This window comes from Schistocerca gregaria, chromosome 7, assembly GCF_023897955.1.
Source record: "Schistocerca gregaria isolate iqSchGreg1 chromosome 7, iqSchGreg1.2, whole genome shotgun sequence".
Lineage (NCBI taxonomy): Eukaryota > Metazoa > Arthropoda > Insecta > Orthoptera > Acrididae > Schistocerca > Schistocerca gregaria.
In genome coordinates, this window is record NC_064926.1 from 348,754,273 (window position 1) to 348,778,293 (window position 24,021).

The 24,021-nt window shown below is 45.4% G+C and overlaps 1 protein-coding gene across 1 annotated transcript in view; it reads right to left on the reverse strand.

Annotated features, from left to right (window-relative positions):
* Positions 1 to 24,021, reverse strand: part of LOC126282515 (mitotic spindle assembly checkpoint protein MAD1-like) — a 90,019-nt gene that overhangs the window by 11,033 nt on the left and 54,965 nt on the right. Inside the window, exons 8-10 of the mRNA XM_049982173.1 lie at positions 22,434 to 22,623; positions 16,160 to 16,328; positions 11,811 to 11,977 (exon numbers count right to left, since the gene is read on the reverse strand). Coding sequence (XP_049838130.1) covers positions 11,811 to 11,977; positions 16,160 to 16,328; positions 22,434 to 22,623 — 526 coding nt within the window. The remainder of the gene's footprint in view (positions 1 to 11,810; positions 11,978 to 16,159; positions 16,329 to 22,433; positions 22,624 to 24,021) is intronic.

Below are 24,021 nucleotides of genomic sequence, written 5' to 3' on the forward strand. Positions count from 1 at the left end.
GCAGAGTGTCTGAGCAGGTGACGCAATTCCAAAGCCTGTGTCGCGGGATGTACTGCGTCGCCTGATGCAGGACGAAGATCTCTGCTGTAAATACTAAGCAGTGTTTCAGAAGCTGTTGCTGAAATACATCGGTGCCGATAACGAAGGCACACCCAACACTACGGTCAGTCTGAGAGCCATCAGTATACACAAAGGTACTATCGCGAAGGTCCTTGCTTAGGTCGTGAAACTAAAGGCGACAAAGCAAGGCTCGAGCAGAGTACTTAGGAAGAGAATGAAGGCTTAGGTGAACGTGAACTGCCACACGAAGCCAAGGTGGTGAAAGGCGCACACCCACCGGGAAAGTGGTATGGAGTGTGAAATTAAGCTGCCAGAGCAAGAGCCAAAATAGAACTCCAGGAGGTAACAGAGACATAATGGTGATCAAAGGAGTCACCGAAAGAGGCGGCATAGGTTTGGTAGCCACGCATAGCAGACAAACAACATGCATATCTGCTGAGGACAAAATCACGGTAGTTTGGCAGCTTCTGCATATAGATTTGCAAACAGGCTAGTCTAAAAGGCGCCAACGGCCAAATGGATGCGATGATGGTGGATAATGTTACATGGCGTAGGAGGAAAGGATGTGCAGATGCATAAACAAAACAACCATAGTTTAGTTTCAAACGGACTAGGTAACACTACAAACGGAGGAGGGTGGTATGATCTGCTCCCCAGGTAAGTACCGCTGAGGACACACAAGACACTGAGGAACCACATACAGCAGGCTGCCAAGTAAGACACACGGGAGGACCAAGAAAGTTTCCTGTCAATCATGAGCTCCAGGAATTTCATAGTTTCAATGAATGGAAGACTAACAGGCCCTAGATGTAAAGACGGTGGAAGAAACCAATTGCGCCACCAGAAATTCATACAAATGGTTTTGTCAGAAGAAAAATGAAAGCCATTGTCGATGCACCATGAGTGAAGACGACCGAGACATCGCTGAAGATGCCGCTCAATGAGACAAGGCCATGGAGAACTGCATTATATGGCAAAATCGTCAACAAAAAGGGAGCTCCAGATGCCTGGCGAGAGACAGGTCATTATAGGTTTAATGGCGAGAGCAAAGAGGGGCAACACTCAGGACGGAACCCTGAGACATACCATTTTCCTGCATAAAGGTGTCAGACAATGCAGGGCCCACAAGTACCTTGAAAACTCAGCCATTTAAAAATTCCTGAAGGAAATGGGACAGGCAGGCAGCCACAGAAGCCCCATGACTAGAGGGTACAGATCCTCTGGTATTCTACCCGTTCTCCAGTAGGTGTTGTAGGCTTTCTCCAAATTGGAAAACATGGGGCACAGTCTGCGATTTCCGCAGAAAACCATTCATGACATGGGTGGATAAAGTGATGAGATGGTCAGCTGCAGAATGGCGCCCTCAAAATCTACACTGAGCAGTGGTTAATAGATTGCGAGACTTGAGCCACCATACCATTACCTTGCAAATACAAATGGTGAGAGAAATGAGGCGGTAGCTAGAAGGGAGGTGTTTTTACTTAATGGGCTTAGGTAGGGGTGTGACAGTGGCTTCATGCCAGTGTCTGGGAAACGTGCCCTCTGTCCTGATGTGGTTGTACGTAAGAAGCAGAAAGTGCTTGTCCACAAGAGAAAGGTGCTGCAACATCTGAATGTGAATATTGTCTGGCCCTGAGAGCATGATCTAACTCCCTCATACTAAAGGCAGCATTGTAGCATTCACGATTCTGAGAAGAGAAGGGTATCGTCCAAGACTCCTCCAGTCGTTTCTGATGGAGGAACACAGGGTGATAGCGGATGGAGCTTGAAATCCCAAAAAAAATAGTGGCGAGAGATAGCAATAGTGTCCACTATGACATCATCTGCTACTGTCAGGCCATAAAATGGGAACGGATCTTGGTCCCAGAGAGCCGTCAGACATTAGCCCAACCAACAGAAAGGAGAGTGGAGATGTTAAAAAGAACTAGTGAATGACATCCAGCTAGCTTCTTTAGTACACTGTAGAATTCTATGACACTGTGCACGCAACTGTTTATAATGAATGCAGTTTGCCATTGCAGGATGACAGTTAAAAATGCAGACAGCACGTCTCTGCACACAAATTGCATCACGGCATGCGTCAGTTGACCAAGGAACTGGGACACGGCTTGGTTCAGAGGAAGTGCAAGGGATGGAACATTCTGCAATGGTAAGGATAATGTTTGTAAGATATTTGAATAGTCATCACAACTGGGCAAATATTCTTCATTGAAGGTTGCCATGGAGGAGTAAAGCGTCCAGTCGGCCTTGGTAAGCTGCCATTTGAGTGTGCACGTAGGTGGGGTAGGATTCTGCAAACAGATAGCACATGGGAAATGGTCGCTCGAGTATGTGTCAGAGAGAACAGGCCACTCAGGACGATGGGCAAGCTATTGCAGAAGAATAGGTCCAAATAGGAATAGGTGTGTGTGGGGTCTGAAAGGAATGAGGGTGTTCCTGGGTGTTAAGGGGTGAGGTAGCTGCCCAATAAGCTGGAGGAAGTAAAAGGCAAACTGCAACAGCTTTAAGGTGAGTAGTCGGGGAGATGGGCTGGCTATGAACATCATCCCATATGAGCATCATGACTCTCTCATGAGACAGAATGCCGTCCTTGTGAGGGAAGGTCAAAACGGACCAGGAAGAAATGCAAGGACTCAAAGCGGTTGTCAGGATGCAATTTTGTTTCCTGGAGGCAGAGAACAAGCAGACGCTGCGATTCTAAGAGAAGCCATAAATCCTCTGTTTGAGCGAAGGCCACAGATGTTCTATTGAAGGAGACCATAATGAAGAAAGGGGAGGAGGGAAAAAAATGAAGGACTGTCACCTCGATGGCTGCTGAGTTGGCGACAGAGAAGACCACTTGGCTTTGTTTGACTTCTTAAATTCTTTGTTTGGCAGAGGCAGACCCAGATGTTTGTTGGCTAAAGGGACATAGGAAGTCTTTGTCGGAGTATTCCTTCTGCCCTTTCCGGCCTGCCGGTTGTGTAGCAGGTGACTTCACCCCAGGAGAAAAATGTTTGGTGGCTTGTCGCACAGCTGGATGAGGAGACAGCAATGCTACCTTGAGACTGGGCAATTTCACAACCTCAGTGCTGAATTTGGAGGTCACATGTCTGCATGGCCACGTCCTTCATGGAATGAGATGTAGCAAAAACAGTACTGTAAGTGCCAGATGGTAGAACGGAGGGTTTGCAGCTAGCCAATAACTTGCAAGCGACCGGAAAGGACACTTTGCCCTTTACCCGGATATCCTGGACAGCCCGCTCATCGAAATACATGGGACAATCTCAAGAGGAGGCAGCATAGTAACCACTGCAGTCGATACATGGGGAGAAGGAGGAGGACAATCGCCCTCATGCATTTCCCTACCCCAGGTTACACATTTAGCCAGGTGTCAACAAGACACTTGAGTATAGTGGAAATAACTACACTGGTAGCAGCGCATCGGATTCGGAATGTATGGTCGGACTATAACAACTTCATAGCCTACTTTGATCTTGGACAGAAGCACCACTCTATTGAAGGTGAGAAAAACAGTGCTTTTGGGCACTAAGGATGCATCTATCTTTTTCATCACCCGATGGACAGCAATGACACCCCGATCAGAGAGGTTTGTTTGGATTTCTGCCTCGGTCAGACCATTGAGCAGCCTAGTATAAATAACACCATGGGAAGAACTAAGAGTTCTGTTGGCCTCAATACGAACAGGATAACCACGGAGAAGCAAAGCGGCAAGCAGTTGTTGTGCTTGAGAATCAAAAGTCATCTCCAAAAGCAAAATGCCACTGCGTAAACGAGAGCATGATTTCACAGGACTGGCAATTGCATCAACACCTTTCTGAATAATAAACGGATTTACCATAGCAAATGGTTGACCATCTTCAGTGCATGAAACCACAAGAAACTGTGGTGCAGCTGGGAGGGTCTTTGAGTCAGAAGCTTCATTCCATTTACGTTTGGTAGATATAGAGTGCGAAGATGATGATGGGCTCATTGCGAGAAAATTCCCCATGACTACCAATATCTCCAATGGCGCACTCCTTCCAACTGGGGGACCTGCATCAGAGGGAGTGGGGGTATCCACCTTAGGTGATTGTTCACACCTCAGGTCGCACCTCCCGAACACCTGACAGAGGGACCAATCGGCAATCTGGGAAGGTAGCAGCTCAGGCAATTACCCCTCCCTGGGCCTGGCCCGTACCAGGGGGCATGTGCGTACCCAACTTGTCGACCCGGGGCTGGGAATTACGTGTCACTAAGTTACCTGTTAAGTGTCAGATGCATTGGCTGGCCTTCAGGAGCACACAGGGAAAAAGAAGAAAGAGAGGTACCTCAAACACCAAAGCAGAGGAAGGATACGAGAAAGTGAATAAAGAAAGAAAGAAGAAACAAAAAACAATGGTTAGACTGTTCTGATGTCTGCCACTGAAAACGCAGAACACATTCTGGAAACACCCCAGATATATTCCACAAGGGAAGAGAAAAAGAATAGTAAGAAGACAGACATGCAGCATGGTAGGGGAAAGATGCTCCAAAGGCTGGGGCCCTGTAGTAAGCAAATGCAAACTGTCAAAGGGTGGCGAGCCCCTGTGGATATATCATTGTGATACTAACAACCACACCTTACAATACATGTTAAGCAAGAAGAATGTGGAACAGAGCACCTAACAGCCTATGTTCCTAGGCATTTGAACAAGGCTGGAAGAAACTTTTCTACTATGGAGAGCAAGATGCTGTGCGTGATTTATGATATCACATATTTCCATTGCTACTTGTATGGTGTATGCTTCAAAGTAGTAACTGCTCATTCAGAGTTAAAATGGCTTGTAACCCTGAAAGATTCAACTAGCTGCCCCAGCTGAGGGGCCTTATGTCTCAGTGAATTTGACTTTGAACTTTGACTCTTGGTAATGCAGATGATCGAGTCAAAATGCATGTGCAATAGAATGTGTTGGTATTTCTGCACGTGTATGGTGAACTGCGCAAGCTGCTAACTGAGACTGTCAACAATAAACAATACAAACACAGTTGTAGGCTGGTGACAGGAAACCGTATTCAACCTAGCATGGTCAATGTATAGTCGTTCCAGCAACTCTACACAATGAGATGTTGGAGCAGGTCCACAATCCTATCTTGGCAAAATACTGAAGACAGCTAGATCTGAATGCTCGATTACAGTAAACTATTGGTCGTGGCCTTGCAAGTGAAATTTAGAGCAACACAAGGAGAAGCTTACAATGCATGTAAAGGGCAGAACTTAATCATCAGACAATGTCTTTATAAAGATTACTGGAAGTCAGTCAAGCATCTAAAATGAATAAATATGTACAAAACCCTTTGGCGAACACCATGGGGAATCACTATGCCTTGAACACTTCTTGCATTGACAACTATTGCCATCCCTGATCAGCAGGCTCAAACAGTGGCAAAAGCTGTGGTGAATAGTTAGGCATGGGGTGCTCTCCTAACTGATTAACAAGCAATTTTATGTTGCATCTACCAATGGAGTTGTGTCATCTCCTGTGAATCTGAAACTTATATACAAGCACATAACTTCTGCAAACTGATGGAAAAAAAGAGCAGCTATTTAGAGCTTTAAATAAGACGCTAAGTCATTATGTTAACAGCCATTATAATGATTAGAATGCCTCATTGCCATATGTTATAATGGACTATCACTCTGCAAAGTTCTCTATGGTTAATAAAACCATGCCTCGGAGAGGTCATTTTAACCGTCTGTGGATTCATGATGAGATTTAAAGCAGTGTGGCTCCAAGTTCAGAAAACAATCACTAAAGTTACAGAAAGCCTGGAAGGAGCACTATGAAAGTAAGGCAAATGATCAAAATTCCACAACAGTTAGTAGTTAATGCTAAATAATTTATACACTCCTAGGGAAGGAAAAAAGAAAAGTTTACCACAAGACATGAGAGGCTCCTTGTCAGTAGCTGAAATGACATCTCTGGTTAATGTTAAATTACAGCTTCAGCGTCGAGCCACCATGGTACACAAGGAGCAAGTTTGATCCTCAGAGGCGCAAACTATGGATTATTCTTGTATGACTAATGTGGAGGCAACATAGGATGATAGAATTCTTCTGTGAAGAATAGAAGATGGAATGCCATGCAGCCACAATCTCCTTGATGGCTCGATAGTTTATGAGGGAGACAGGTAGCCCACCAAATGTTATTCCATACCTGAGTGAGTAGAGGTCTTACCTGCACCTGCAAGTTCACATCGAGGATTGTCAAAACAATCGATTGGTGAGTAATTGCTTATCTAGCCAAGTGATTGAGCAGTTCATTCCCTGAGATACACATTTTGGGAGCCAGAGAAAGGCAACTGAACAAGTATTATGTGGAAACAATTTTTTCTTTCTTCTTCTTCTTCTTCTTCTTCTTCTTCTTCTTCTTCTCCTGCTCCTCCTCCTCCCCCCCCCCCCCCCACCTCCCTCTCTCTCTCTCTCTTTTGAACAAAGAGACTAATCCAGTGCATGAAAGGATTTGAATGTGAATCTCACCACAATAAAAGGAATCGATGATCTCAACGACCATTATGTCAGTTTTGCTTTCATGGAAGCACAAAATGCGGAAGTAGGATGGCAGCCCATCAAGAGGGAGGCGGGGCTTATTCCCTCACACTGTTCCTCTCCCCTCAGGTAGTCTAAGTTCTCATTTGTGTATGCTCGCAGCCGGCTGCCACAATATACTGTCCACACAACAGTATGACTTAGCTCTAAGAGAAGATTGCAAGCTGCCACAGGGTGACAAGAGTAACATGAATCAAGAGCATGAAGACTATAAATCAAACCATCGTCAAGGGAGATATATTTATTAAAATACAGAGCTCTGCTAATGGCTGGGGAAGATGTAAAAGCATATGCTTTATCCTGTCCATGGTTTTAGAACCAAGAATGTGAATGATGCAAGCACTCTGACACTCTTGAAGAAGTGAATGGAACAGAGGTCAAGAGGTCATGGGGGCAGCTGAAACTTTAGGTCCTTGCAATAAATTGATCTCAATTTAAAGTCTGTGCAATAAGCAAGGAGCAGTGAATGGGAATACAAGGGAACACATTGTTAGGGGAGTAACTGAACATCCCAACTGAACATCTCAAGGTGTATTTAAACCGAAAGTCCCAACTGAGACCGACCATCATCAGATAGTCAACCCCACCTGTATAGGGTGGTGGTGGTGGGGGGGGGGGGGGGGGGGGGGGAATTCCAATAAGTTAGGCGACTAGGAAATTGCCATATGCTGACTATTTAAGTGAGGAAGGGCCAATAACATTGGAATATAAGAATTAAGAACCTCAGTTTAGCGAAGAGCCTGCCTACAGGACTAGTCTGGAAGGCACCGGTGACCAGACTTACTCTACAATAATGTACTGGGTCCAAAAATTTCATAGTCCAAGGTGCCACTTATATATAAACCTGGAGAGTATAGTTCAGTGAAGATGATACCAAGGACCAATAAAAATAGAGTGGAGTTGTGTGGTCTGCACTCCAAGAGGTGTTGGTGAGGAAGCAGAGAGCATTAAGCTTCCACATGCAGCTATTCTGATGTAGACAAATAAAGGGAAGCCATCTCAGCTTTTTATCAAAGAGGAGTCTCAAAACAAGGACTGCACAACAGTGTCCAATTTTTGGGTACACACACAGTGCTCTGAGTCAAGATGAAATCACCATGCAATGATAGAAATACATGACACACATTTTCACAGCAGAAAACTGGAAAGGTTATAAGAAAATTTGTTGTGGATTGTCCATCCCAGAGACCTCACTGATAAGTGTACTGATAGCAATGTGGGTGATTAAGTGCAGTAGTATTTTCCTTATTGGGTGATAATGGGTGTTTTCTGGGGTCACAGAGTCTAGGCCATTATGTACAGAGAAGCATGTTGCCACTGAGTTTTGCGTCACACAGAGTGGAACTGCAGACAATGATATTATTGTAGATACTACAGGGAATGCGAAGGATGTTGCTGATGTTCACAGCTGTGTTGCAGATGTTGTGGAGGAAGCAGTATAGATGCATAAACGGGGTAAACATAGGAAAAAGAAGAGGAGATATAGTAATCAGGCTGAATCTTTTGAATGTATGCTTGAGGTTCAGAATGTTACAGTAGTGCAGGCACTATGTCACAGCCTAACAGAGCAAGCTGTGACAAATGCTGTAAGCTGCTTACCATTCAGCTGCAGTCCGACATGCGTGACAGGGATAACGTAGGTGAAGAGTATGACGAAACCCTGAGAGTAAACTATCATGCCTAAGTTGACCCTCAGTGAGTCATGGAAAAACGTGAGGGAACAAAATTACAGCTAAGGAAAGCTGTCAACAGTGGAGTACTGTCACAAGGTTCACCTGTCTTAAGCAATACATTGATTAAACTGTGAACAAAATCACTAAGGCTTAATTCGTATGATGTAGTGCTATTAGACACAAGGAAGTTGCTTTCAATGAACAGGCGTACCCAAGAGTAAAATATTTTGAGAGAAATCCAATCTGTGATGAGCATTACAGTGAGTGAGTTAAGGGACATTGCCTGTCGACAAATGAGTGTAGTAATATATGTGGAACAAGTATGAAGATAGTTTGGTGAATTATTTTATAGGAAAGCATAAGGGGAACTGTTGTAGGGCAAAGTTCTGACAATGTTCCTAAAAATCAGGTTAAAAACCCATCATACTGACAAGGGAGATGCCAAACAAAGGAATTTTGTGGTGTTAGACTGTACTGCTAAAGGCGATTTGTTAAGAATGAATTATTAAGACAAAGAGTACTTCAATATTGTTCTAACTTGTAAGTGAATGGGAAAAGTAAAAGATGATCATTTTGTGTGTGGAAAGTATTAAGGAGAGGTAATGTAGCATTGCCATTATTTTTTGAATGTTGCCACAGAAACTAACAGCCCAGCCGCAGCAGTTGGAGGCAGCTGGCATGCGCTAACGTTGGCATGCCCATTGTGGCACCAGGGCTGTTGAGTATACAGCACGAGGTGGACTACTGCACTGGTGAGATGCCTCCTGTCCCTCCACTGCAGCAGCCCTGGAGGGCAAAGGAACAAGACTGGCACGGTACAGTTGCCCACGTTTCCATGCTGGAGCTGGAGCCTAGGTGCTGTCACCCACAGGAGTGAGATCCATCACCAGATGCTGGCATGTCCTGCAAGCGCAGCAGTCTTCAGGACTGCTGGCTTCATTTGCATACCACTGTGTAAGCTTCTAGCTTCTGGAGTAAGCTTTCCAGGATACCAATAAAACATAGCCGTCAGTTCACCACTGCCACATGCTGTGTGTGTGTGTGTGTGTGTGTGTGTGTGTGTGTGTGTGTGTGTGTGTGTGTGTGTTTTATGACTTTTGATGCTGTTCGTCTTAGCTACTAACAGTCTGCTCCCTCCATCGACTCACTTTGCACAGAAGTGGCTCTGCACCCATGAACCACTTCATGTGTGTCAATTAATCCCTGCTCAAAACAACCAGATTGGCATTGAACATTTATTTCAACACATGCACTGATACTGAAGGAACTACGACCACCAAGCTACCATGATGAGAACCTCATCATTGGCCACCATCTTGGTCCTGCTTGTGGCATGTGCAGTATGCTTTTGCCACTGATGGAAAATCAGCCAAACCTCACGCTCATTTTCTTCTGCCTACAGCTTTGCACAGACACAGTCATAGTTCAGGAAAAGTCAGCATGAATGAATTAAAGCTGTGTCAGGTCAATGTGAATTATTTCGTGTAAATAGTTTCCCATGAACCAGCCTCAATGAATAATTTGTGTACAGAAAGTTTTGAATGGTGGAGGAATGTTACAGCAAGACGGTGTAGCACATTTTCCATACCTTTTCCTCATGTTTCCTCACAGGTGATGGCAGCAGTAGTGCACTGACTGTTACCAGTATTAAAATTGCATTACAGCAAGCCATGAACGTGGTCATCGAATTAACATTGAGGCAACCATCAAAAGGACTCTGCCACCAACCGTAGCAAAATATACAGTCACTGAGATGCTATTCATATGCACACAGTCTGCCACCAGGGCACTGCGCTGCTCATTGGCTGGGCAGCCATTGTTTATTCCACCAACCACCAATTGTTATCGAGGTATGGAGTTTGGCAACAGCAATAGTGTCTAGTACTATGGTCGTAGACTATAACACTGGATGACCAGAACTGTGGCCATGATAACCAGCTGCCAGTGTCAGCACTCAGCTCAAACTACAGTATAAGACACTGCCAACCTTCATCTGCATGCCAGGCTGGCCCTCTGACAATCCACTACGCCCGATGCTTTGCCACCACCATACTCCATGTGGTCCAGCTTACTACACCAGATCATTTTGGGTCTTATTGTTAGTAAAAAAAGTTTCCCCACCTCCAGTTGTGGCCCTACAAACCCTGCCACTAATTAAATTTCTCAGTGCAACTTTCTAAACATTTGATTTGCATTATTTGAAAGAAAATGACAAATAAGGCACATCTGTTGTGTTTATTTTCGTTGTTGGACCGCACACCCATCATTGAATCAGGACATCACAAAAATCTTTAAAATTGGAACACATGCATGTCCAGGACATGTGCCTAAGATACTTCAAGCTGGTTAGATACATAAGGTAGATTGAATCCCTTAAGTGTGGTAATCATATCGATTTGTAAATATTCAAACTCTGCATGCTGTATTACGGTATGTAATAGTGGACGCATTGAATAATATTCATTCCTCCTCCCTGCTCCAATTGCGAATGATGCACACGAATGACTGCCGGCAGAACTGTGTGTGATGGTCCACCATCCCCTGCAGAATACTATTTACATATCTTGTGAAGATAATACTATGATAACCAGGTTTCAAATAATGGAGTCACATGGCCTTGATCCACTCTATTTATGAATTAGTCATACTTCAGTATATTTCATTTACTTGATGAAAAGACCTCCTTAAAACACGGCTGATTATAGAAGACTGTATACATAAAGTTCTATGAGAGACTTACTATTACTTTTGGTTGGAATTTTACTACACCCTAAATAATCTAAATTTATCATTGACATTAAACCTAAACAGCACAATACATGACAAGGCACACACATTTTAAATTCATTAGGTACCTGTTCTTGAGAAACAGAATAATTATTTACTTATCACACACGCATTAAGTCACATGTTACAAGGAGACTTCCCCAGACACGGGATTGGTATTTCGAAATCAACTACACAGTGGGGCAGGTTCAAGTCCAAGGTATCACACCAAGTACCCACTCACACTGACCGACACTTGTTTACAAGCAATCAAGAAAAAAGTATTTCTCATGATGTACTAGAGTTTGATAATCACTCAAAACTTTAAAACTGTGCCATTCTGTAGTGATAAAGCTGCTTGGCTGGTGTGCTGAAGGTTGTGGGTTTAAGTACTGTTGGGTACTATCTATTTTGTTAGACCTTTATCAAAATGACTGTGATCATTATTTTTATTTCATTTTAACAACAATGAAAATTCCTGGATGGAATAATAAGTAAAATAAAAGCAACCATTAATCTATAGCTGAGTGACATGTGGTGCAAAAAAACACTCAGAAGAATACAGTACTTACACTAGCTTTCGAGCTCGTGCACTTTCTCTAGCAAAAGTACACAGATTAGCAAAAGTACACAGATTCACACAAATCGCTGACAGGCATACAAAAGCTTACACCTGCAGCCGCAGGTATTTTCATGTTACGCCATGTCTCTTATTCAAAATACGCTGCAATGTAGTAATATACCTTTCACTTCCTTGCTCCCAGCCACATTTTCTTCAACAATTTGTGTAACATTGACTGCCTGGCCCGCCTCTAAGACTCTTACTCTTTCCCGCAAACGTTCACATTCGACCTGGAGACTAGACAGCTCCTCTGTTCTCTTGTTATGCATTTCATCTGATGGATTTGACCTGTTAAGAGAAAAGATAAAGATAAAAATGAATCAGGAAAGAAAATATTTACCATCTGTCTTTGGTACTTCTTTTTATTTATCAAAGGGAGAATTGCTATTAAAATAAACAAATTATATAATAAACAGACGATCTGTTGAGTGTATTTAGGGCATCATTCGTAAACTAGCACTGCAAGCCCTGGCTAGAAGTGGGAGAAGTAAGGAAAGTTACAGTTAAAATTCGTGCCAATGGTGAGGTCATTTGACCTGGAAGATGTGAGGTGCTGAGAATATATATATATATATACCATCTCAGGCTTAGACTGGACAAGGATGGGGAAGGAAATCAGCCATGCCCTTTTCAAAGGAATCGTTTGCGTTAATCGTCAACAGTCGTGCCAAGGTGGATACACTGGCTCCCATCAGGTCACAGAAGTTAAGCACCATCAGGTGTGGCCAGTAGGCCTACTTGGACGGATGGCTGCCAGTACACGAAGTGCTGTCGATAATGTACCCTTTGCCTTTATGGCAGAGGGAAGCAGATGGGTGGGAGCATGAAGTCCACGATCACCATTCTCTGTGTCAATATCCTAAATAAAATTCCAAACCTCTCCACAGTGTGTTGCGAAGTGAGGGCACATGACACTGTTGATGGTGACCCATTCATCAGATGGGGATGTTAAGTTCAGTGGCCCCCTCGGTGCTCTTTGAGAGGAGTAGGCTATTGCCGGCACCAGGTTTTACCTTCTCCCTTCTCTTGTCCTCCCCGACATGAAGACCACACTACAGGCAAATGGAAACAATGACACAGAAATAAACGAGCAGGTAGAAAAGCAGAATGATTTCAGAAGAGTGTCTGAAGCCTGATATGGAGCAAGGATGTACCCCAAACCAGTAAAAAGGTTATATACCGGTCATACTATGTCCCAATCCTGACATATTCATCAGAAACCTGGGTTAGAGAGAAAAGCAAAGTACAAGCTAGTGAGATGAAATTCTTGAGAAACAGTATTGGAGTGACAAAGATAGATAGGTTAAGAAATGAGAGGATCAGAGAGTTAATGAAGGTGGAACCATTACAAGAGGAGATGGAGAAATCAAGCGTAAAATGGTTTGGACACGTTAAGGGAATGGAAAGAGAAGAGGATACCAAGGAGGATACATGAGATGGAACTGGAAGGAAAGAGACCAAGAGGAAGACCGAGAGACAGATGGCTGAAAGGAGTAGAGCAATGCGTCCAGAAGAAAGGAGAAGAATGGACCGAGGTGAAGACGGAGAGATGGTGGCAAGACAGAAAACAATGGAGAGGCCTATGTTCCCAACAGATCCAGCCAGAGGCTGGAAAATGTCCAAGATGATGAATGAATGGGAAAAATCTAAAGCTGGCTGCTTTGATAGGGATGTAAAGCTGACCTTTTTCAAATGAGAATCCAGAGACTTAAAACCAATGTGCCATTTCACTTGTTATTGGGTGAAGTATCTTTTTCCTGTTAAGTCGACAATGTGATCTTCATATTACTGATACGATACTCCAAAATCTCATTTCAATTACAGTACACAATTATTGATGCAATGAATGTTAATTCTAATAGTTGTTACAAAGCCATGGAGGAGGAGAGCAACCATGCAGTCTGTAGAAAGCTGAAAGGCTCACAAGGTAATAAATCACTACTGAATACAAATTGACTTTAATGGATCATAAAATCATTTTGTATTCAATTAATGACTTAATACCTCATAACTGACTCTGCTTTCTACAGACTACATATATCTAGTGTTTCAAAATCTTAAACTTGGCTGCTGAACAGTAACTGTGTAAATCTGAAGAGGCCGAAAAATCAGACAACCTTTTTGCAACTGGTTGGCTGATTTGTCAACCTCTTCATATATCTAGTAGTTGTGTTCCTGGTGTTGGGGAACATATGAATATCTTCTTTGGGAAGGAAATACCCAGCTCTGGATGCTCTTATAAATTTCAAGATAAACAAAATAATTTATGTTGATAAAGTTTTTAAATAATGTTAGGGAGATGAAACCAGGATATCCGGGTATCACAGTAACCTACAGAAAAAAGTGGGAGTTATACTAAATTTTGCTTTGAAATAATAAAATTAAACTACTTTCAAATTATACACATTACTAATAAATAGTTGAAAGGATCTTCTTACAGTCAGAGAAATGTATTTCATTGTATAATCTACAACATAATGTAACTCTTACAGTTGACACACTAAGTCATCAGTAAGTGCACAACGCTCCTGGCCTCAGTCTCCACTAGTCCCTGATCCGAATCCACTTCCATCCCTGCCCCATGACCCTGACTTCACTTATCCTGCACTCACACTCCCCCTCTCTCACTCTCCTCCCTTCCCCCTGTCCAGTTCATTCCTTCATGTCAATTGTGTGCCAGGCACAACTCACCCTGTCTATGGCCAGAATGACCTCATCAGTGCCACACTCCTATCCCATGAGCACGCAGCTTTTCACACTGAGCTTTCAGCTGCCCTTCCCCCCTTCCCCCCTCCCCCCCCCCCCCTTCATGCCTTCACCCACTCCATCTGACAACTACTCACCCCGGTCAACTTCCAGTGCTGGCCCAATGTAGTCGGCAGGAGCAATGTAGCCAAGAAAGCATATATGTATACCTATGTATTCTGTTAGCTCTCAAGAAGGTAATGGTAATTTAAAAACAAACGATCTTTGGAAACTAGGCTGATTACTTCAAATCCGTGAGCAAAGTGGGATAAGAATATTCTATTAAACTATCTTATATTCACACAGCAACTCATTCTATAATATTTTAGTGCCATTCATCCAAATAAGAAAATTGTTAGGAGTATCTAATTAGGATGAGGGTAACCTTTCAGTGGATTACGGAGAAAAAATTTACATTTATGTCACTGTGTAACACCACAACCCCTTGGGATCGTGTATCCTATTCCTATCTCATCTTCACTCTCCCAAAGAGGGCATATATAATAACAATAATAGTAATTTACACTAATTTAAACTGCTGTTTTGACAATGTTTACAATGAGCCTCACCAGTATTTTGAATGAAGGAAACATGCTGGATTAAAAACTAATGTACCACTACAATTCACATGCAATACAAACTTCAGGAACATGGCACGAATAATTTTGCTATTGCAATTATGGAGTAATTAACGATTAAAGTTAGGATATTTCCAAGTCATCGAGAGACAGCTATTTTTATGTTTTTAAACCATAAAATTGTTTGAATCTCTAATAAAAAATATGACACAATGATTTTTCAGTCAGAATTAAACATACTTATGATGTAATTGGTGTTAGATAATAGAACTGTAATTATGACCATACAGACTGGTAAAATTTTACTTGTTCAAAATTTAATTAATCGAATATAGGCCTTTCATTCAATAAAACTAATTGCTCTGATCATCTGAAAATAATAGGATGATTTTCCTTTAAGTAAATAAATTGTATATGCAAATTAACAAAATATATTTTTGCAATGATAAAACATGTAATTTATAGAGTTAACAGAAACGGACTCCTTCCTGTCTTTGTATGAAATTATTCACTTTTATTCCATGTAAATTTCTATAATTTGGGAAGCTATATGCAAAAACTTTAATTGTATAAATCCAAAATTCAGTATGTAACAATGACAGTAATTGTTTAAAACCCTATATATAGAGGCAATTTGTATGCTGCCAAAGCTCAGTCTTAGGTAAATCTTACTTCAGTCTTAGACCAAATATTGTATGAAGAGACTTTTTAAGTTTTATGTTTGGCGCCAAGCATCTAGTGTGTGAAATATAATCTATTGTAAACATGTAACACTGAAACTTATTCAAACTATTGCATAAATTCCGTGTGATGATGCAGTAACGTCAAAATGAGCTTTGACATCATAAAGATGTAGCACCCAGGATTACGCAAGATACGTATACATTTGGTGGAGAATATTTCTATTAAAACATGGCTACTATACATTGTTTCTCTTGTGTTAAACAACAATACACATCCCAAAATTCACCACAAAAACATTTTTGCCACATTTTACAACAACTGTAAACAGCTACTTCTCTGTACTAAACAGTCTTCAGAGCCGATGAAAATTCGTATCACATTTCATCTATCTGAAATGTAACTAACAAATTTCCTTAGCTTTTATTCATATGTCTTGTATTGGGAGAAGTTATGTTGCACTTACCTTAAATGCAACACCTTTGTTGTCATTGGATTGAAGTCACCCTTAAGAGCTCTATATTCAAGTTCTATCTCAAGCTCATCTCTCCGTTTCTGTAGAGCTTCTTTTTCCTTCTTCAGAGATTCACATTCACTTTCAAGCTTTTGCAATCTGACTGAAATTTGCCCACCACCTATAAAGAGAGATATTCTGGTTCATGGTTTATAGCTGTATTTATCACATCTCAAATGTAAGTTAGTAAGGAATAAGGTGTTCTGTGACAAAATGATTAATATAAATATGAATTTTGCTTTCTCAGAACACTGTCAGTTTGTAAGTGGAAGTGTGTGGGGAGGCTGGGGGAAGGATTTGGGGGAAAACAAAGAGTTGGTGGGGAGGGGGAGAGAGGTGAGGCGGGGGGAGAGGGGGGGCAGTACGGAGGGGAGAAGGGAGAGGCAGGATCGGAGAGGCAGGATCGGAGAGGCAGGATCGGAGAGGCAGGATCGGAGAGGCAGGATCGGAGAGGCAGGATCGGAGAGGCAGGATCGGAGAGGCAGGATCGGAGAGGCAGGAGAGGGGGGTGCGGTAGGGGGTAGAGTGAGGGGGGTGCGGTAGGGGGTAGAGTGAGGGGGGTGCGGTAGGGGGTAGAGTGAGGGGGGTGCGGTAGGGGGTAGAGTGAGGGGGGAGCCGGAGGGGGTAGAGTGAGGGGGGAGCAGGAGGGGGAAGAGTGAGGGGGGAGCAGGAGGGGGAAGAGTGAGGGGGGAGCAGGAGGGGGGAGCAGGAGAGGGGAAAGGGGGGAGCAGGAGGGGGAGCAGGAGAGGGGAGCAGGAGAGGGGAAAGGGGGGAGCAGGAGGGCAGAGAGGGGGGAGCAGGAGGGCAGAGAGGGGGGAGCAGGAGGGCAGAGAGGGGGGAGCAGGAGGGCAGAGAGGGGGGAGCAGGAGGGCAGAGAGGGAGGAGCAGGAGGGCAGAGAGGGGGGAGCAGGAGGGCAGAGAGGGGGGAGCAGGAGGGCAGAGAGGGGGGAGCAGGAGGGCAGAGAGGGGGGAGCAGGAGGGCAGAGAGGGGGGAGCAGGAGGGCAGAGAGGGGGGGAGCAGGAGGGCAGAGAGGGGGGGAGCAGGAGGGCAGAGAGGGGGGAGCAGGAGGGCAGAGAGGGGGGGAGCAGGAGGGCAGAGAGGGGGGGAGCAGGAGGGCAGAGAGGGGGGGAGCAGGAGGGCAGAGAGGGGGGGAGCAGGAGGGCAGAGGGGGGGAGCAGGAGGGCAGAGGGGGGGGAGCAGGAGGGCAGAGGGGGGGGAGCAGGAGGGCAGAGAGGGGGGGAGCAGGAGGGCAGAGAGGGGGGGAGCAGGAGGGCAGAGAGGGGGGGAGCAGGAGGGCAGAGAGGGGGGGAGCAGGAGGGCAGAGAGGGGGGGAGCAGGAGGGCAGAGAGGGGGGGAGCAGGAGGGCAGAGAGGGGGGGAGCAGGAGGGCAGAGAGGGGGGGAGCAGGAGGGCAGAGAGGGGGGGAGCAGGAGGGCAGAGAGGGGGGGAGCAGGAGGGCAGAGAGGGGGGGAGCAGGAGGGCAGAGAGGGGGGGAGCAGGAGGGCAGAGAGGGGGGGAGCAGGAGGGCAGAGAGGGGGGGAGCAGGAGGGCAGAGAGGGGGGGAGCAGGAGGGCAGAGAGGGGGGGAGCAGGAGGGCAGAGAGGGGGGGAGCAGGAGGGCAGAGAGGGGGGAGCAGGAGGGCAGAGAGGGGGGGAGCAGGAGGGCAGAGAGGGGGGGAGCAGGAGGGCAGAGAGGGGGGGAGCAGGAGGGCAGAGAGGGGGGGAGCAGGAGGGCAGAGAGGGGGGGAGCAGGAGGGCAGAGAGGGGGGGAGCAGGAGGGCAGAGAGGGGGGGAGCAGGAGGGCAGAGAGGGGGGGAGCAGGAGGGCAGAGAGGGGGGGAGCAGGAGGGCAGAGAGGGGGGGAGCAGGAGGGCAGAGAGGGGGGGAGCAGGAGGGCAGAGAGGGGGGGAGCAGGAGGGCAGAGAGGGGGGGAGCAGGAGGGCAGAGAGGGGGGGAGCAGGAGGGCAGAGAGGGGGGGAGCAGGAGGGCAGAGAGGGGGGGAGCAGGAGGGCAGAGAGGGGGGGAGCAGGAGGGCAGAGAGGGGGGGAGCAGGAGGGCAGAGAGGGGGGGAGCAGGAGGGCAGAGAGGGGGGAGCAGGAGGGCAGAGAGGGGGGAGCAGGAGGGCAGAGAGGGGGGAGCAGGAGGGCAGAGAGGGGGGAGCAGGAGGGCAGAGAGGGGGGAGCAGGAGGGCAGAGAGGGGGGAGCAGGAGGGCAGAGAGGGGGGAGCAGGAGGGCAGAGAGGGGGGAGCAGGAGGGCAGAGAGGGGGGAGCAGGAGGGCAGAGAGGGGGGAGCAGGAGGGCAGAGAGGGGGGAGCAGGAGGGCAGAGAGGGGGGAGCAGGAGGGCAGAGAGGGGGGAGCAGGAGGGCAGAGAGGGGGGAGCAGGAGGGCAGAGAGGGGGGAGCAGGAGGGCAGAGAGGGGGGAGCAGGAGGGCAGAGAGGGGGGAGCAGGAGGGCAGAGAGGGGGGAGCAGGAGGGCAGAGAGGGGGGAGCAGGAGGGCAGAGAGGGGGGAGCAGGAGGGCAGAGAGGGGGGAGCAGGAGGGCAGAGAGGGGGGAGCAGGAGGGCAGAGAGGGGGGAGCAGGAGGGCAGAGAGGGGGGAGCAGGAGGGCAGAGAGGGGGGAGCAGGAGGGCAGAGAGGGGGGAGCAGGAGGGCAGAGAGGGGGGAGCAGGAGGGCAGAGAGGGGGGAGCAGGAGGGCAGAGAGGGGGGAGCAGGAGGGCAGAGAGGGGGGAGCAGGAGGGCAGAGAGGGGGGAGCAGGAGGGCAGAGAGGGGGGAGCAGGAGGGCAGAGAGGGGGTGCAGGAGGGCAGAGAGGGGGGAGCAGGAGGGCAGAGAGGGGGGAGCAGGAGGGCAGAGAGGGGGGAGCAGGAGGGCAGAGAGGGGGGAGCAGGAGGGCAGAGAGGGGGGAGCAGGAGGGCAGAGAGGGGGGAGCAGGAGGGCAGAGAGGGGGGAGCAGGAGGGCAGAGAGGGGGGAGCAGGAGGGCAGAGAGGGGGGAGCAGCCGGGCAGAGAGGGGGGAGCAGGCGGGCAGAGAGGGGAGCAGGCGGGCAGAGAGGACAAAATGTGTCAGAATTTTTCCTTAATCTTTACTCAATGCAAGAGACAATTATGAAATTATTCGGTTGCACACTACATTAATTGTCCAGAAACAAGTTCATTGTCAATATACAAACTCCAATAAATTTCAAAAATATATTTTACTGGACTGCTTCAGTAAGTACACCATTCTGAAAAAACTTTAAAACTTGAGCCCTCAAATATTTTATTGTAATATCCACAGGTTAAAAGAGGATGTTCTGCAGATTTGTGGCTTCTAGCTGGTGAGCACAGCTGGACATGAACTCAGCGATTAAGTTCTGAATTGAACATGAGAGGTCTGGGCTGACAGCAGCTAGCACCCTGTACTAGCAGTATACAAGTTAACAGAGATTGCTGTTATGGCTGTGCAAACTATTCCACTTTGGCACCTTGATGGCACCATTGTTTGCTCTTATTGAAGTTATTAGCTATGACACCACAACACAATGCATGTACTGACAGCAGCAACTACTACAGTGTACTGACAGCAGCAACTACTACAGAAACATAATACTAATGATTGCACTATAACAAATTGGAATGCATTTCCATCTTCAGTCCACACAAATTAGTTAATGATTGTGAGACCATGTTTTGTTGGAATATGGTATGATTTCATTAATCTGAACAACCGGAAGACACCTAGATATGTAATACATCATGAAAGTGTTACATCAGATATATGCCTCTTATCTCATTAAGATGGATAAACTACACAACAATTTTGTTGAGGTTTTGCAATCACAGAATTGTTTCAAAACTTGAAAAGTAGTTTTGCAGCACTAACCACATTAAATAACAGGATATTTTTCCCACTTGTTAGGAAGAGAGAATTTATCGTAGTAATAAATGGCTTGATGGACACTATGTGATCAAAAGCATCCGGACACCTGGCTGAAAATGACTTACAAGTTCATGGCGCCCTCTATCGGTAATGCTAGAATTCAATATGGTGTTGACCCACCCTTAGCCTTGATGACAGCTTCCACTCTCGCAGGCATAGATTCAATCAGGTGCTGGAAGGTTTCTTGGGGAATGACAGCCCATTCTCCATGGAGTGCTGCACTGAGGAGAGCTATCGATGTCAGCCTGTGAGGCCTAGCACAAAGTTGGTGTTCCAAAACATCCCAAAGGTGTTCTTAAGGATTCAGGTCAGGACTCCGCAGGACAGTCCATTACAGCTATGTTACTTATGTTACTGTCGTGTAACCACTCCGCCACAGGTCGTGCATTACGAACAGGTGCTCGATCATGTTGAAAGATGCAGTCACCAACCCCAAATTGCTCTTCAACAGTGGGAAGCAAGAAGGTACTTAAAACATCAATGTAGGCCTATGCCGTGATAGTGTCACACAACCACACCTCCGAATTTTTCTGTTGGCACTACACACGCTGGCACATAACGTTCACCAGGCGATCACCTTATCCACACCCTGTCACTGGATGTGTGTACCGTGATTCATCACTCCACACAACATTTTTCCATTTTTCAATTGTCCACTGTTTACACTCCGTACACTAAGCGAGGCATCGTTTGGCATTTACCGTGTGATGTGTGGCTTATGAGCAGCTGCTCAACCATGAAATCAAAGTTTTCTCACCTCCCACCAAACTGTCATATCACCTGCAGTGGATTCTGATGCAGTTTGGAATTCCTGTGTGATGGTCTGGAGATCTGTCTATCTATTACATAGTACAACCCCTCTTCAATTGTCAGCGGTCTCTGTCCGTCAACAGACGAGGTCAGCCTGTACGCTTTTGCGCTATACTCATCCCTTCACGTTTCCACTTCACTATCACATCGAAAACAGTAGACCTAGGTATGTTTAGGAGTGTGGAAATCTTGGGTACAGACATATGACACAAGTGACACTCAGTCACCTGACCATGTTTGAAGTCTGTGAGTTCTGCAGAGCACCCCATTCTACTCTCACAATGTCTAATGACTACCGAGGTCACTGATATGGAGTACCTGGCAGTAGGTGGCAGCCAATGCACCTAATATGAAAAAAACATATGCTATTAGGGGTCCAGATACTTTTGACACAGTGTAAATAGGAAGCATTTATCTCCACTGCACCCTAGGTTGTCTTCCAATAGGTATTGTTCTTTCTACCTTAAATGTATCTGTCAGCTGTACTTCGAATTCCATCTAATGAAAGTAGTACTGGTCAACCATTCTGCTCCCTTGAAACTTATATTCATGTAGTTATAATGAATCTTAACCCACAGTCTTTTCTTCTCAACATCTAATGTTCCCTAATCTGTTGGATAATAATGTAATAAATTTAATAGTTTTACGTATCTGAGAACCTATCCCAAAAATTGTTAAATCAAAGCTGAAGCAGGGGAAGTAAGTTCTGGGAAAACAGCAGAGATAATAATGCTAAGATTGGCACAGGAAGTTATCTACAAGTATTTCCATCATGAAAATAAAACAGAAAGAAACTTCCACATGGGAAAAATATATTAAAAACAAAGATTCCAAGACTTACCAAGCGGGAAAGCGCCGGCAGACAGGCACATGAATTTGATGATCTGTACAAATCAGTGATTCAGTGAAGGAAGGAAAGAAGGAAGGGAGGAAGGTAAGTAGTAAGTTCAGTGTTTAACATGCGAAGATACAAAGAGATGTAACTGCAATTATTTCAAAAAAGAAATAAATAATCAGTGACAAAAATAATAATTTAAGTAATGAGGTAATAAAGAAAATGTTAAATAGCGGGTGATTCAAGTCTGCAATCAGATGGAACTCAGTTTGGCACAAGGTGTATAATAGACAACTAATTCTCATAGTTTTCTACTGTGACTCTTCACTGCAGGTGAATTTATACTCATCTAAATCTAACTGCAAGTACAGTATTATCAATACCTTCCATTAATTTGCATTCAATATTTAATTCACCTGGTCTGGCTCAGTGTATACTGGTCTACTGACAACTGTATGTTAAATTAAATTACACTTCAATATAAGTAACAATAAATAAATCTCTGGTATTATGACCAAGAGAAACATCAAACACAACTGCGTTTACACATTGTGCAACATTAAAGTGAAGAATGTGCCAACTGTGCCAATAATCAGTTAAAGAACAGCACCAAACAGATCATTACTGGTTACATGACTTTTGGACATGAAGAGTAAAAGCATACCTCCCCCATCCTGAAAATTTGCCACTTCTGCTTCTAATCTTTCTACAAGGTCTTTGTAGCCATCAAGGGTCTTTTGTAGTACTTCTATTCTGTTTGCCTGTTGTTGGGTCCGAGACATTGTTGAAGGAGATGCACAAAAGGTAAGTTCATTTTCATAACTATCCAGCTGTGATCTGTAACTGTCCCTTTCCTGAAATAAACTTTTTGTATTTATTACAAAAGAAGAAACATGTATAACTCAAAATTAAAATTCTTTTAAGGAACAAAATTTACACAATTCAATCAAACACAAAAAAATGAGGAACAGCATAATAAAAAGAGAAATAGAGTCAATGACAATAGTCAATGATGAAGGGAATGTCTTTTTCAATGAATGAAACAATGACCTTGACTTTCTGTCAAATCGTCACTAGCTGGCTTACCAAATTAAAACCTGATTGGATGCAAGGTAAGAGTGTTGCTTGGTTTTCTTCTCTCTGCCCCGAATAACAAAATTTTCCTGATCACTCAGGATCTCCAAAAATCTAGTAATTATGAGTCTGAGTTATATAGAGGACAGGGGGGAACCAAAGATACTTTCACTCAAACGTCCGGGCCACTAGTTTTTGGTGGTACACCGGAGCATTGGGTGAAGATGGCAGAGTTTCCATTTGCCATGAAGTGGCATTTTAATGAAACCTATGAATCAGAGAATGAACCACTGTGCTGCATCCTATGTGGGCATGACAACCAGCATGCTATATGTCTGCATGAATGGTCACCGACAAACTGTGGCCAAGAAACAAGTGGCCCATCCTGTTGCTGTGCATGCTGCCAACATGACATCCTTCCAGAATGAGATTTTCACTCTGCAGTGGAGTGCGCACTGATATGAAACTTCCTGGCAGATTAAAACTGCGTACCAGACCGAGACTCGAACTCGGGACCTTCACCATTTGTGGGCAAGTGCTCTACCCTAGGTTCGCAGAAGAGCTTCTGTGAAGTTTGGAAGATAGGAGATGAGGTACTGGCAAAAGTGAAGTCGTGAGGATGGCCTGTGAAATGCAAAGGTCCCGAGTTCGAGTCTCGGTCCGGCACACAGTTTTAATCTGCCAGAAAGTTTAATGACATCCTGCCAATCATCACCAGCTTTTGTGAAGTGTGCATGTGGGAACTTTTCCTGCAATGTACCCCACGTTCCCATAACCCTCCTGGCCTCAACCTTAATTAGTCATTGTCCTCTCCCATCCAGATCCTTCTCTGTTCCCATTCCAGAACTACACATCCCTGTGTCAGTTTTTTTACTTCTCTCCTTCTTTGCTAGCTCCCACCCCCACCCCATCTCTCCGCTGCCCTCTGTCTAACCTCCCAACTGCACATAGATGCCCTACCCTCTTTCCACCTCATTCCTGCGTGCTCCCCAACAGCATGTCACAGTCTGCCACACCTACCATACTATCACTCCTCCTTACTCCCACCCAGTCGCCACTCCCATCACGTGCTAATGTTGCCGCTCGCAGTGTGGCCACAGTTGCCTGAGACTGCAGTCATGTGTGGGAGTTGTGTTTGCTGGAGTGTATATGTGGGTGTCTGTTATCTAATTTTGACA